The sequence below is a fragment of the Populus trichocarpa genome, chromosome 1, assembly GCF_000002775.5.
Source record: "Populus trichocarpa isolate Nisqually-1 chromosome 1, P.trichocarpa_v4.1, whole genome shotgun sequence".
Lineage (NCBI taxonomy): Eukaryota > Viridiplantae > Streptophyta > Magnoliopsida > Malpighiales > Salicaceae > Populus > Populus trichocarpa.
In genome coordinates, this window is record NC_037285.2 from 23,788,325 (window position 1) to 23,802,615 (window position 14,291).

At 34.2% G+C, this 14,291-nt stretch overlaps 2 protein-coding genes and 1 long non-coding RNA gene across 3 annotated transcripts in view; 1 reads left to right on the top strand and 2 right to left on the bottom strand.

Moving 5' to 3' along the window:
* LOC18094947 (COP9 signalosome complex subunit 2) overlaps window positions 1-8,776 on the bottom strand; it is a 79,554-nt gene extending 70,778 nt beyond the window's left edge. The window contains exon 1 of the mRNA XM_052447217.1: window positions 8,773-8,776. The gene's annotated coding sequence lies outside the window, so the exon portion shown is untranslated. The remainder of the gene's footprint in view (window positions 1-8,772) is intronic.
* Window positions 2,995-6,218, bottom strand: LOC127904300 (beta-glucosidase 12-like). Its single transcript, XM_052447204.1, has 11 exons — window positions 5,946-6,218; window positions 5,758-5,827; window positions 5,593-5,651; window positions 5,405-5,480; window positions 5,199-5,276; window positions 4,980-5,067; window positions 4,443-4,817; window positions 4,107-4,321; window positions 3,879-4,013; window positions 3,661-3,769; window positions 2,995-3,548 (listed from the first exon to the last, which is right to left on the bottom strand). The coding sequence occupies exons 1-11, from the start codon at window positions 6,021-6,023 to the stop codon at window positions 3,272-3,274; spliced, it is 1,560 nt and encodes a 519-aa protein (XP_052303164.1). The 5' UTR covers window positions 6,024-6,218; the 3' UTR covers window positions 2,995-3,271.
* LOC127904306 (uncharacterized) lies at window positions 5,892-6,191 on the top strand. Its single transcript, XR_008057326.1, has 2 exons — window positions 5,892-6,033; window positions 6,068-6,191. It is a non-coding gene; the product is annotated as an uncharacterized LOC127904306 (long non-coding RNA).
* Window positions 8,777-14,291: the final 5,515 nt, after the last annotated feature.

Consider the following 14,291-nt stretch of genomic DNA (forward strand, 5'->3'; position numbering starts at 1 on the left):
ATTTTACCAATAGATTTTCGAAACGTCACCGACGGAATAATTTAAAATAATATTTTTTTTATTGCTGTCGGTGAATCCGTCGATAAAACTGCGCTATAAATCCCAGTGACCGCCCTTTCAGTTCTTTTTCCATTTGCTCTGATATTCCCCTTTCATTTTCGATTTTTTCCTCTCATTTCCTTCAATACTTTTGTTTGTTTTGCTTGTAATCTCTACTTGAATCTTCATCAAATTAAAAGGTATGTGTTTCCTCTATTTCATTTTACTTTAAGGATTTTTTTTCTTTGTTTTAGCTATTTTTAATTTTGTTATGTTTTTTGTTTTGGTGTATTTTTATAATGTAGATAAAGTCTTGAAATAAACACATTATTAAGGTAAGCATATTTCATTCCTAAAGTCTATATATATATATATATACTTTTTTTTAATTTATTGAATATATTTTATTGTTTGTATTGCCATAATAATTGAATAATTTGTTGAACTGTAATTGTTAATGTTGAATTTACCTTAGAATTAGTAATTGAATATGTTGGAACAATTAGTAATTTTATTGTATTATTGCATGATTTGTGTTTAATTATTTCCATTAATTTTAATTGTTAGTCTAGAGTTTTTTTTTTTGAATTTATTGGCGATATTTTATTGTTTGGATTGCCATAATAATTGAATAATTTGTTGAATTGTAATTGTTAATGTTGAATTTACCTTGTAATTAGTAATTGAATATGTTGGAATAAATTTAATTATTTTCTCTCAATTTTACTCTATTATTGCATGATTTGTGTTTAATTATTTCCATTAATTTTAATTGTTAGTCTAGAGTTTTGTTTTTGAATTTATTGAATATATTTTATTGTTTGTATTTCCATAATAATTGAATATTTTATTGAATATTTTACCTTGTAATTAGTATGGATGTTATGTTATTTACAATATTAGTATAGATGGGGTCAATTGGTTGTGGCTATTGTCAATATTTGCAGGTTTGAAAAGTTTTGGTAGTCTCCAGTATAGGGGAGGTGCTGTTGAATATTTTTTAACATTCGAATTTAATTATATAATTATTCATATAAAATTGTGTAGATGCATAGAATGAAATCCACAGCTCGTCGCTCACGTATGGTCGCAGCTAGTTCTTCTAGCAGCGAGGATGACATATCCTTAGGTGCCTGTCAAGAAGAGGCACCTGCGCCGTCAACCGATGCTACCTCTTCCAGCGCGGTTTCACAGCGCAGAGACGGCGTGCCTTCGCAGCAAAATCAATTCACCTGCAAGTACGAGGCACAGTTGAAGGACAACATTTCAATGTAAGTTTGTTAAGGTTTTAGTTTTTTTTTTAAATTATAACATAATTTATGAACAACTAATCAATATTTCATTAATTTAATTTATTTTCAGGTTCACAAATATGGAGGCCACCCGTGTAATATCATCGGCGTTGTTTAAATCGTCGATGGAGATTCCATTATTTCAATGGAGTCAGGTATCCAGACATTCTGAATGGATACCTCAAATCGATGCATGGTTTGACAAATTTGAGGTTGGTGTTAATTTCTAATTTCTAGCTTATTTCTAATAAATTATTAATATAATTGTAAATAAATTATTATTTTTATTTTAAATTAATTATTTATACACAGGACAAATTCGACTGGGACAATGCGCATGACACTGTTGTGAGGAGGGTGTGGGAAAATCACGCTGCAACTAGGTAGCATCGAAAACAATACAAGATTTTTTAAGAAAAAAAATTATGTTTCAAAATCTAATTTCTCGCTATGGAAGTAGGTTGAGTGATTTTTGGTATGAAGCACAAAAAAATACAAAAAAAACCGCGAGAGATAATGGTCTCCAAGGCTGGAACGACGTGGCAGTTTGGAGGGATTTCAAACCGATATACATCCCAGCAGATATATGGCTGCACTATCTTGAGCACATGACGTCTGAGCGGTTCACACGACGCTCACAGTCCGGTGCTGGCAACCGGAATCGGCCAATTCATGGCTCGGTGACAAAGCACACCGGCGGCTCCGTTCTGTTTGCTGCACATGCGAAACGGATGGTAAGATTAATTTAAATGAAATATATCGTTAAATTAATTTGTTGTTAATTAATTTTTTTCATTATAGGCTACGTCTCTTGGACGTGAGCCGAGCCCAATGGAGCTGTTTGTTGAGACGCACGTGCGGAGTCAAGACCGCTAAAAGGGGGCGCAACAGTTCGTTGACAACCGTGCTCAACACTTTTTGGTATGTTTGTTCAACCATTTTATTTCGTAAGTTATTATTTTTATTGAATTAAATATGATGATTTCTTTTTTCATTTTTAGGAGACCTATAATAGCCGGTTGAGGGAGAGATATGGGGACGATCCTTCGACCCATCCGGATTTCGATCCGGATTTCTGGATGGAGGTTGGATCATCCGGTGGACCCGATAAAAATCGGGTGTACGGGCTCTCCAACACTACGGCCAAAAACTTGCGGGCGGCTCGTACTGTCTCAACCGTTGGGAGCTCCCAATCAGTATCGAGCACCCAATCTAAGGAGTTCGTGGCCTTGTAGCAACACACGGCTCAGCTCACCGAAAAATACGACCACCTATCGACGGGGTATACACAACTCTCGGCGAATTATGAACAGCTTCGCCAAATGATCATGAACATGGCATCACAGAGTGGTGATACATGTGCGCCTCCTCCTTTTTGGCCGTATAACAACCAGCCTCCTCCTCCTCTTCCTCTAGCTCCGCCATTATGTTAATTTGTAATGAATATTATTTAACTTTAATAGTTAATTTAATATTTGTTTTCAAAACACATTCAATTTGTAATGAATATTATTTAACTTTATTTTTTTGTTTTTGATGTTTAATAAAAAATTTATTTGTATTTGTTCATACTATAATCTATTTCTTTAAAAAAACTTTTGAGAGTCAAATATTACGTTTTTCTTTCTGAAATAAATAATATTAAACAAACCATAATGAATGATGGTGCACAAGAATTGTATTATTATTAAACGGATCATAATCAATAATCGAATGAAAAAAAGTATACAACAGTAAAATAATCAAATTAAATTCTAAAACCATAATTAAACAAAAGAAAGGAAAACTAGAACCATGAATTTTTATTCTTAACCACAGCCTTGAATGAATGAAGTGGTGACCAAATTCTGTTGAATTAATGCTGAGAGCTCTATCTTTCAGCCGTGAAAGCCCAATTTGCAGATGCTAACAACTTTGACTTCAAATCCTGCCGAAGGCATTCAGGCATTTCTTGGCCTTTTAGCATCCCGAACCAAACTATCTTCAATCTTCGACGTTTCATTAGAAGTAATCAGAGGATACGTATGTGGAATAGGACTGTGGGAGTCTCTTCTAAGAAACTGCTTGAACCACTTGACTGATTTTTTAGGATATCGTTTCAAATCATTTTTGTAATCAACATAGTAGAGGCCGAACCTCACAGCATAACCACTTCCCCATTCGAAATTGTCCATTAAAGACCAAGCAAAAAATCCCTTAACATCAACACCATGCTCACTGCAATAAATAAATATTGAATCCCAGTTAGATGGATTTGGTAACTTAATAATATAATTGTTGCTATAGATTAAAAAAACTTATTATCAATAAATGAAAAGAATTAACTCACTTGATGGATCTCAAGACATTCTTAAGGTGGTCTTTGTAAGATTTTTCTCTTATGGGATCATTAAGAGCTTCCTTTAGTGATGAAGCATTGTTATTTTCGTCATCAACCCCTGAAAAAAATCAGTAAAATAAAACATTAAGAACATATATACTTAGTGTTAGAGAAGTACTAAGAAACTTAAATGTAGCATAATGTATGATCGTTCATTTCAACCATACCATTCTCAGTAATGTAAATTGTTGGGTTCCCGTATAGATCTTTGGTGTAATTCAAAAGCCTGCTGATGCCTTCGGGATAAATATAAAGCCATTTTACACCAGCCTGTGGACCTATTGGGATTCCATTTCTCTCTCCTACAAAATTAAGAAATAACAAAGTAAATTAATAACTGATAATTGAAAAAAAATAAGATGAATAACAATGAAAAGATATCGATCATTGGTTACCTGTCCAATTAGCACGAGCATCTGACATGAATCCAACACTCTGATAATTTGCATCGATATTTTGAGCATAATATGTTGTGTAGTAATTAATTCCAATAAAATCATACGATCCCTTCAACATCTTAGATTCCTCGGCAGTGAACTTGGGCAATCTTCCACCAACAAAATCATGCATGTTACGTGGATAGTCACCATTAGTTAAAGGATCCATGAACCTGCCACCATGAAGAAAAACACTGATTACCTTCTGTTTATACATACATATCAGGTCTTCTCTAGCTGAATTAAGAATTCAGAAAGTACTTTTGAATTTGATATATATAAAAAAATACTAACCAACCAAGCATGAAGTCGAGGCTTCTTTTGGTTGCATTTTGATCATCTTCACTGTTTGAGTAAGGTTCAAACCAATGAGAAACAAGTGTTATCCCAATCTGTCCACCTTGACATGACTGATATTTTTCCTTGTATAGTTTCACTGCCGCAGCATGAGCAAGCAACAAATGATGGCTAACCGTATACACTTCAGTGGCACCAGTGTTTAAGGATCGGTGGGGATCATTTACAACGACAGAAATCCTACCCGGTGCCATCGTGCCCATGTCATAACCTTGAACACTGAACATCCATGGCTCGTTCAAAGTAATCCACTTCTTCACTCGGTCTCCAAACTTTTGGAAACAAAGGTCGACAAAGTCTCGGAAATCATTTCTGGAAATCAATGTTTCATGTGAGAAAATTTATAGGAAAGTTTTGAATTTTAGAGAAGCATATGTCCACAAAGTCTCCAAAATGACAGATTAGATTATAATATTTCGAAGCTACAACAATTTTGGATATTTGAAGAATAATTAACGAAAGGTTGCTACTTACACAATGTTAGGACTTAAGAAACCACCATATTTATCTTCTAAAGCTTGTGGAGTATCCCAGTGAAAGAGAGTAACGTAAGGATGCAAACCTATATATTACAAAACATCGATCATATAATCAGATGGAGCGCACAAGATAAACCTTTTGTTGTATAAGAATTTTCGCATCAATTTTTGGCAAAATATTATGATTAATTGAAGGGAAGGGAAAGGTTATAACCATTCTTAAGGAGGTCATCAATGAGATCGTTGTAAAACTTGATGCCTTCTTCGTTTACTCCAGCACTTAACCTGCCATCTGCATTTTCCAAAAAAAAATCCAACGGAAAGCTATTATATATCAAATGGAAATTCACTCAGTCAAAACAGATGTCATTACTATTACTATGTCAAGAACAAATTTTTTAAAAAAATGAAAAAACTTACGTGGAAATACTCTAGACCAAGAAATGGAGAATCTGAAAGCATCCATTCCCATTTCTTTCATTCTTTGCACATCTTCCTGTAACATTTATCAATTTGTTTTTAAGAACTATTACACTAAATTAATCAGAATATAGTTATTTACATCATATAGATAACCACAACCAAAATATGATGAAGAACTCCCATACCTTATAGCGATGGTAGAAATCAACAGCTACATTTCCGTTGCTATGATCATTTATTCTCTCTGCAAACGTTGAAAAGTTAATAATGGTGGTTTTCTTAGGACATTAACATAATTCTATTCAACTTTTAGCGAGGGAAGTACATATTTTAATGTGAGAGATTGGTACCTGTATGTTCCTCAGTGAAAGTGTCCCATATAGCTGGTCCTCTACCATGTTTGTTTGTTTCACCTTCATACTGCATATCATAATAAAATAATAACGAAAAATTAATTAACATTAGTATTATTTTAAATAATTTTCTGTTGTCCCCTCCTAATTACTGCACTAGAAGCAGCAAAATTTAGAGTATGTACCTGGTAAGCTGATGAGGATGTTCCGAAAACAAAATCATCTGGGAAAGAATAACGGCTGAAGTCATCAATGCTTCCCATTGCAGTCTAAGTATTGAAGCTGGCACTTGGATAAATAGGATTAGATATTATAAAGGCTTGGGCTTAGTGTGTGAAACAGAGGTTTGTTTGGGTACAAAAGAATGTAACGCAAGTTTGTTAACGAGGCAGAGATTCTGTGCTTTTCCTTTTCCTCGATAGGAGAGATGGTGAGTTACAGAGCTGTAGAATGTATGAAGATGTAGAGATTTGATGCAAGATGGCATGGATGGAACGACCATTTTATAGGCACTAGCCTCCCAGCGTGTACAAGCAGCATTTTCTTGACTTTTTCTTCTTCTTTTTTTTAGTTTAAATTAAGGATTAATTTCTTTGACTTTGACAAAGTTATCTCATAGGGCTTCTCTTTTTCTCCATTTTTTTATTGTAAAAAAAAAAAATTCTAAGAAGTTTCAAATAATGAGAACGCATTACTTCATAATTTCTAAGAAGTTTCAAATAATCAAAATCAAGAAGTTTCAAATAATCAAAATAAGTTGGAAGAATTTCAAATAAGATGGCATTTGAAGGTAAAATCAAGCAGCTTCTGTAAGGTAACAATAGACTCTTCGTTTTCACCCATCCACTTGGGGGTGGTTTCCTAAAATCTTTCCTTTTCAACTTTTCCACGAAGACAATAGATTAGTTCCCCAAATAAAAATGATATTAAAAAAATTTCTCAAAGAAAAACATTTCTCAATTAGATCTTGAGCATATTCTTGACCATTTTACGTCTATACCTCCTTGTAACATCATTAGTAATTATTGATATCATGACAAATCATGATATTGTTTGTATGATATGTGATACGTGTACGACGTCATCTTTCTGGATTGTAAATGGTGTGAATGGAAAGGAAAAGAAATTAAGAGTTGTCACTTAATATTTTAATCATTAAAAATTCTAACTGGTTTTAGAGTTCGGGTAAAGAGACTGATTGCGTAAAGAAAATGTATTGATTAATACTCCTAATACGCTTTATTTGTGGTAAGTTGTATTGTTCATTTGTATGATATAAACTAAGAAAATATTATATTTTCTAACTATTGATTTGTTTATGGTCGAAGAAAAGTCTTCCTCATAAGAAAAAATGATATTCCATTGATATTTTGGTCACTAAAATTTTTAACTAGTCTTAGAGTTTGAGTAAGGTGATTGATTACGTCAAGAGAATGTATTAATACTTTTAATATATTTTATTTGTGATAAGCTGTATTGTTTATTTGTTTAATATAAACTAAGAAAATAATATTTTCTAATAATTAATATGTATATAATCAAAGAAAAATAAATGGTATTGCATTGATGAGCTTGTGGAATTTATTGATTGAAAACCACTGTAGCATTTTCCATTGGTCATCGATTTCGAGCATTCAACTAGTTGAGACTGAATCTTGTCATAAAGCGTGATTCAAAAGTGGTGCCTTTGGATATCTCCCTTGGCACTGTAGGACATGACATCCGTCGTAATTTCTTTGCACTTTCAAGCTCTAACATTATCCGTAGGACCACTTTCGACAGCGACCTGTAGGGTAGACGAATCGCTATCGTAATTAAATTCTGCTGAATTCTACTTTCAAATTCATCCAGCAGCCACATCCCAATTGAATGTGTTTTTTATACTCTTTGGTCATAGCCAAATTAAAATCAGGTAAAACATGAGATTTGGTATTGTAGAGTTTTTTTTTGGCACGTATGGGGTTTTATAGTAAATCTGTTAAATATTACACAATCGAATCCACATATAGTATATAAATTCAAGGTTGTGTTAGTGTCATTATTGTTAGCAAGGTTGTTAAAATCGCGATTTTAACACGGCACGGAAAATACAAAACAAACTTAAATCGTAAAAACGGATCGTAAAATTATAAAATCGTAAGGAATTTTAAAATACATTAAAAAAAAATTCATGCTTCAAATAAAAATCCATACATAGTTCAAGCACCTTAAAATACATGCTTCAAATAAAAATTCATACATAGTTCAAGCATCTTAAAATACATGGTTCAAATAAAAATTCATACATAATTTAAATAACTTTTCATTAACTAATAATTAACAAACTTAAAACAAACAATCTGCTGGTGTGTCATGTAAACTAAAACCAGCTTCATTGCCTTCATCTTCCTCATTATTCCTCAGGCATTAATCAATATCATTAGCATCAAGAGGATTATTAGTGTCACTACTTGTACCAACATCTATATTATGAACATTAGTGCTACTACTAGTACCAACACCAATATCATCAATTTGAATCTCCAAATCATCTTTTCTAGAATTCTTATCAACATCTATACCATGTTGCCATCCCACATCAAGCCTATTACCAGAAGCATTTTTTCTAGATGCCATAAGTTTAACAATTCAAGGATCAACTCAAATCAACCCTGTAATCAATCCAAACATTTTATGATTGTAATTAATTTTGATATTAAACATCCAGCTATCAAAAAAACTAATACTAAATTCAGAAACATTTTAGATATTAAACATCCAGCTATCAAAAAAAAATTATCATAATACTGAATTCAAAAACTAATTAAAATTAGTAACCTAGTTAACAATTTTGAGAAGTAAAACACTGAATCCAAAACACAGAATGACATAATATAACATTATAACTCATGACTTACGTTTTTCTCCAAATGATTTATTTGTTGTTTGTAGTGTTTTCCTCTCTGTCCCGTAAGCTCTGAAAAATAAACAAGTAAACCATTTTCAAAGTCAGAACCCAGTTTTCTGTTAAACCATTCTGCCAAAGTGTTTTCCTCTCTAGTTATCTACTGTGAACCCAGTTTTCTGCAATCTATATAACATTCAAAATCAAAACATTTTTTTTCAATGTGTCTCAAACAACCTCAATGGCCTTCAATCCTTCACAAAAACTACAAATTTAACAAAACAAAACACTGCTAAACAACAGTCAAACGTACTCAACTCAAGCATTCACAAACAGTTAGCAAACATTGTTATCAAAAAATTCACAGACTTGTTTTTGAAACCTAACTCATCAAATTCACAGACTTGTTTCCTAAAATCAAGCTGCCTCTGTAGGGTGGTTTCCTAAAATCTTTCCTTTTCAACTTTTCCAAGAAGACAATAGATTAGTCCCCCAAATAAAAATTATATTAAAAGAATTTCTCAAAGAAAAACATTTCGCAATTAGATCTTGAGCACATTCTTGGCCATTTTACGACTATACCTCCTTGTAACATCATTAGTAATTATTGTTAGCATGAAAAATCATGATAGTGTTAGCATGATATGTCATACGTGTACGACGTTACGATGATCGATCATCCTTCTAGATGAGGAATGATGTTGATGGAAATTAACGACAAGAAATTCTTGTCCTTTATCAGTAGAAAGAAGAAAATGAGAGTCGTTACCTAGTATTTTGGTCACTAAGAACCCTAACTGGTCTCAGAGTTCGGGTAAGAAGACTGATTGTGTAAAGAGAAGGTATTAGTACTCTTAATACGCCTTATCTATGGTAAGTTGCATTGTTCATTTGTCTGATATAAACTAAGAAAATATTGTGTTTTCTAACTATTAATCTGTTTATGGTCGAAGAAAAGTCCTCCTCATAAGACAAAATGATATGCCATTGATATTTTGTTCACTAAGAACCTTAACTGGCTTCAGAGTTCAGGTAAGGTGACTGATTGCGTAAAGAGAATGTATTAATACTCCTAATATGTCTTATCTGACATTGTATTGTTTATTTATTTGATATAAATTAAAAAAAAATATTATGTTTTCTAACTATTTATCTGTTTATGGTAAAAAAAAATCTTTTTCATAAGATAAAATGATATTCCATTGATGAGCTTGCGGATTTTATTGATTGAAAACTCTAGATGAGGTAATTCTTAGGATATTCTACTCCATGGTCAGGACAATAATTCAACCATGAGCTGTGAGGTAACTACTCTTATTATTATATGAAGAATGAAGTGTATTTTGACGTTGACAAAAGTACCTCATAAATACTTTTAAGGTTAATCTTGTCTGGATAAGTTTCCTTCCCTTTTAGTGCACACGTTGTCTCCAACATCTTATGTCTATCTCTTTCATTTATTAAGTTATTTACTTAAGTAATCATTGTCATCTTAAGATTAATGACACTCTAATTTACAAAGCAAAATGCCTTGCGATAACCATCGTAGAATTTTCCATTGGTCATCGATTTCGAACATGCATCGTAATTTCTTTGCACTTTCAAGCTCTAACATTATCCGTACGATCACTTTCGACAGCGGCCTGCAGGGTAGACAAATCGCTATCGTAGCTTGAATTCAATGCTGAATTCTGGTGAATTAGTCAAGTCAAGCCTCTTGGAGATTTGTCAGATCCACATATAAAATATTCATTATTTTCAATGTCAACAAAAAGGACAAATTACAGGCTTTATGTCAGTCTGAATCCATAAAAACGCTAAGAATAAACTTTTATCCTACATTACATTGTTTGAATTCTTGTTGGAGATATCTATCTATTCAAGATCGAAAATATAAATGTCAAAACACTATCTTAAGGCAATAAATTATGCTGTTAGATTGAGATGATTCTTTGATATAGTATCAAAGTCTTGATAACCAAATAGTCACGAGTTTGAATCTCACCATACCCATTTATTTGATAAAAATTAAGCACAAGGTAATCTGAGTCTGTACAAGTTTTAAGCTCAAAGGGCTTTCACTTGAGGATATGTGTTAGAAAATAATATAAATCATATCATGGACCTCACCTGAAAACTTAATCTATTAGATTGAGATGGTTCTTTGACAACAAATAATCTTTCAGTTTAATTTGAAAGAGTTTATGGGAAGCCAATTATCTATATACATGGTAGGGATACTGAAGAAATAAAAGGAAAGAAGAATATTTATTCGTAGTCTTCTGTTACAGTAGCAGGGGTATATATACACTTTTTGTTACAGCAGAGGAAGCTATGTTTATGATCAAATCAAAGTCTATCTCTATTAACTATTATCCTAACAATTGTCTGCAGGGCAACGTAACATTGCAGTAGGAGGGAAGCTCTGCAACTTGTGTTGGAGTTAAACTAAAACTCTGGAAGCTGTGTTAAGGTCTGATTCTACAATCTGAATTGCAGGAGGATTTGCAATCCGTGTTGGAGTAGGAGTTTGTTGTCCTTCTTTCAATACTCCCCCTCAAGCTGGATCAAGGGGGTTGATTGAGCCAAGCTTGGATAGCAGACGATGGAAGTGAGCTGAAGTTAGAACCTTTGTAAATACATCAGCCAATTGATCGTAACTGCGAGTGTAACATGGTTTGATAATCTGTGATTGAACTTGTTGACGAATAAAATGACAATCAACTTCAATGTGTTTAGTTCTTTCATGGAACACATGATTAGCTGCAATATGCATGGCAACTTGATTGTCACAAAACAGAGTCATTGGAGTACTGCTACAAAATCCTAGATCTGACAGAAGACCTTTAAGCCAAATTAATTCACAAGTTGCGGACGCCATCGCACGATATTCAGCTTCGGCACTAGAGCGTGCAACAACATGTTGTTTTTTACTTTGCCAGGAGACCGGATTACCACCAACAAACATGCAAAAACCAGTAGTTGATTTGCGATCAATAGCGTTACCTGCCCAATCAGAGTCACTATATCCAGTAATCTGAGTATGACCATGATTAGTCATAACAATTCCACGACTAGCAGAACCCTTTAGATAGCGCAAAATTCGCTTAACAAGGCACAGGTGAAAAACTGTAGGAGCATGCATGAACTGACTAGCAAGGCTCACTGCGTAGGTGATATCAGGTCGTGTAATAGTAAGATAAATGAGTCTGCCAACAAGATGTTGATAGTAATTGATAGACCGAAGAGGTTCACTAGTTGTTTCAAGCTTCAATTTACTATCCAATGGAGTAGGAGCAGGTTTGGCATCTGTCATCTTGGCATCCTTAAGTAAATCAAGAACATACCTGCGTTGATTAAGGAATAATCCTTTGTGCGAAACAACCATTTCAATCCCAAGAAAGTATTTCAAACTGCCAAGGTCTTTAATAGGAAAATGTTTTTGCAGAGTAGCCTTGAGATGAGATATTGTGTTACCATCGTTTCCTACAATAATAAGGTCATCAACATAGACAAGAACCATTACTTTGATTGTTGGCCCGAGCTGGACAAATAAGGAGGAGTCTGCATTACTTTGTTTGAAGCCATTGTCTTCAAGAACAACACTCAATTATGCATGCCAAGATCGTGGAGATTGCTTTAGCCTATAAATAGATTTGTGAAGCCGACACACTAAATTAGGGTCTGAACTTTGAGGGTGACTAGGAGGCAATTTCATGTAGACTTCTTCCTCAAGGTTTCCATGCAAGAAAGCATTCTTGACATCCATTTGACACATCAACCATCTATTATTCACAACTACTGAAAGTAGAACGCGAATAGTGTTCATTTTCGCAACAGGTGTGAAAGTTTCCTTGTAATCTATGCTAAAGGTTTGAGTATAGCCCTGAGCCACAAGGCGCGCCTTGTATCTCTCAATAGATCCAGTTGAGTTAAACTTGGTTTTATACACCCAGCAACTGCCCACAGCATGTTTATCTTTGGGGAGTCTTACAACACTCCAGGTGTTATTCTGATCAAGAGCTTGCAGCTCATCGTGCATAGCCTGCCGCCATTCACCTTTTGAGTTTGCCTCCTGAAAATTTCATGGTTCATGCACATCAGAGATAGCAGTAAGGAAGGCAGTATGTTCAGTGGAGAGATGTTGATATGTAAGATAATTAGATATAGGATGTCTTGCAGCATAGGTGACAAAGTCTTGTAGCTTTGTTGGAGGAGCACGGTGACGGGTTGGATTTCTACGAGGCTGTGGAAATGGAGAGTGATTAGCAGACTCACTCTCATAAACTTCCTCAGAATCCGTGGTAATAGGAATGACAGGAGGGTGCTGTAGGTGAGGCTGAGGGGATTGATTAGCAGAACCATCCCTAGAGTCTGAGATAATAGGAATGACAACTCTTGAGTCAGAGTGTATATCTGTAGCTGTAGTGGACAAGTGTCTGTCATGATTGCTATTGTCATCAGCTTGAGAGTCTATAGTTCTGTGTTCAAAATGTGTATTAACAGGGCTGGCACCCCCTTCATCAGTAGCCATAACATCAGAGAAGGAGGAAGAGTCGTTTGCAACAACCAATCTATCTACAGATGAGGCCAAGTCTATAGTGGCATTCGGCAGAGGAAATAATTCTTTCAAGTCATCTAGTTGATTCTCGTTTTTGAAGTATAATGAGCTTTCTTCAAATCGGACGTCTCTTGATATGAGCAATTTTTTAGAAGGAGGATAGTAGCATTTACACCCCTTTTGTGTTGAGGAGTATCCCAAGAAAACACACTTAGCAGCCCTTGGATCAAGTTTGTCCCGATGTAAGTTTTGTATATGAACAAAATAGGTGCAACCGAACACTCGTAAATGAGATAGATTAGGAGGCTGTTTCTGCAAGACTTCAAGAGGTGATTTAAACTGTAATACTCGGCTAGGAAGCTGATTGATTAAATATGCAGCAGATAACACTCCGTGAGAACAAAACATTTTAGGAACATGCATGTGTAGCATTAAAGCTCTAGTTTTTTCCAATAAGTCTCTATTTTTACATTCAGCTACCCCATTTTGTTGAGGTGTGCCAACACAGCTCGACTGATGTAAAATGCCATGAGAAGCTAGATATTGTGTCATATTTTTAGACATGAATTCAGTGCCATTATCAGATCGGAGAATTTTTATTTTCGTAAAAAATTGAGTCATGACCAACATATGAAAATTTTGAAAAACATGCATAACTTCACTTTTGAATTTTAAGAGATAAATCCAAGTAACACGAGAGAAATCATCAACAAAGGAGACAAAATATTTGTAACCATCAAAAGATTCAATAGTTGGTCCCCAAACATCAGAGTGAACAATATCAAACATCTTATTTGATCTAGATGATGAAAGCATAAAGGGAAGTCTGGTAGACTTAGACAAATAACAAGTATCACATGGAATATTTTTTAAATCCAAATTGGGCATTAATTTGGTGAGGACAATGTCTGAGGGGTGAGCTAAGCGTTGGTGCCATAAAAGTTGCTCTTGATGAAACGAAGAAAGAGCAGAAACTTGATGATACCCGTTGTTCTGAGGATGACTTGAAAAATAATAAAGCCCTTTGAAAAAGAAACCTTCACCAATCGTCTTCTTGGTGGCGAGGTCCTGAAAAAGAACTTGTTG

Bases quoted from the DNA above. Each gene is read 5' to 3' on its own strand.
- LOC127904300 (XM_052447204.1), bottom strand. From the start codon at position 6,023: ATGGGAAGCATTGATGACTTCAGCCGTTATTCTTTCCCAGATGATTTT. The intron at 5,277-5,404 runs GTAAGTTTTTTC...TGGAAAATGCAG, and splicing joins TTGGTCTAGAGTATTTCCAC to ATGGCAGGTTAAGTGCTGGA. The intron at 3,549-3,660 runs GTGAGTTAATTC...TATTTATTGCAG, and splicing joins AATGTCTTGAGATCCATCAA to TGAGCATGGTGTTGATGTTA.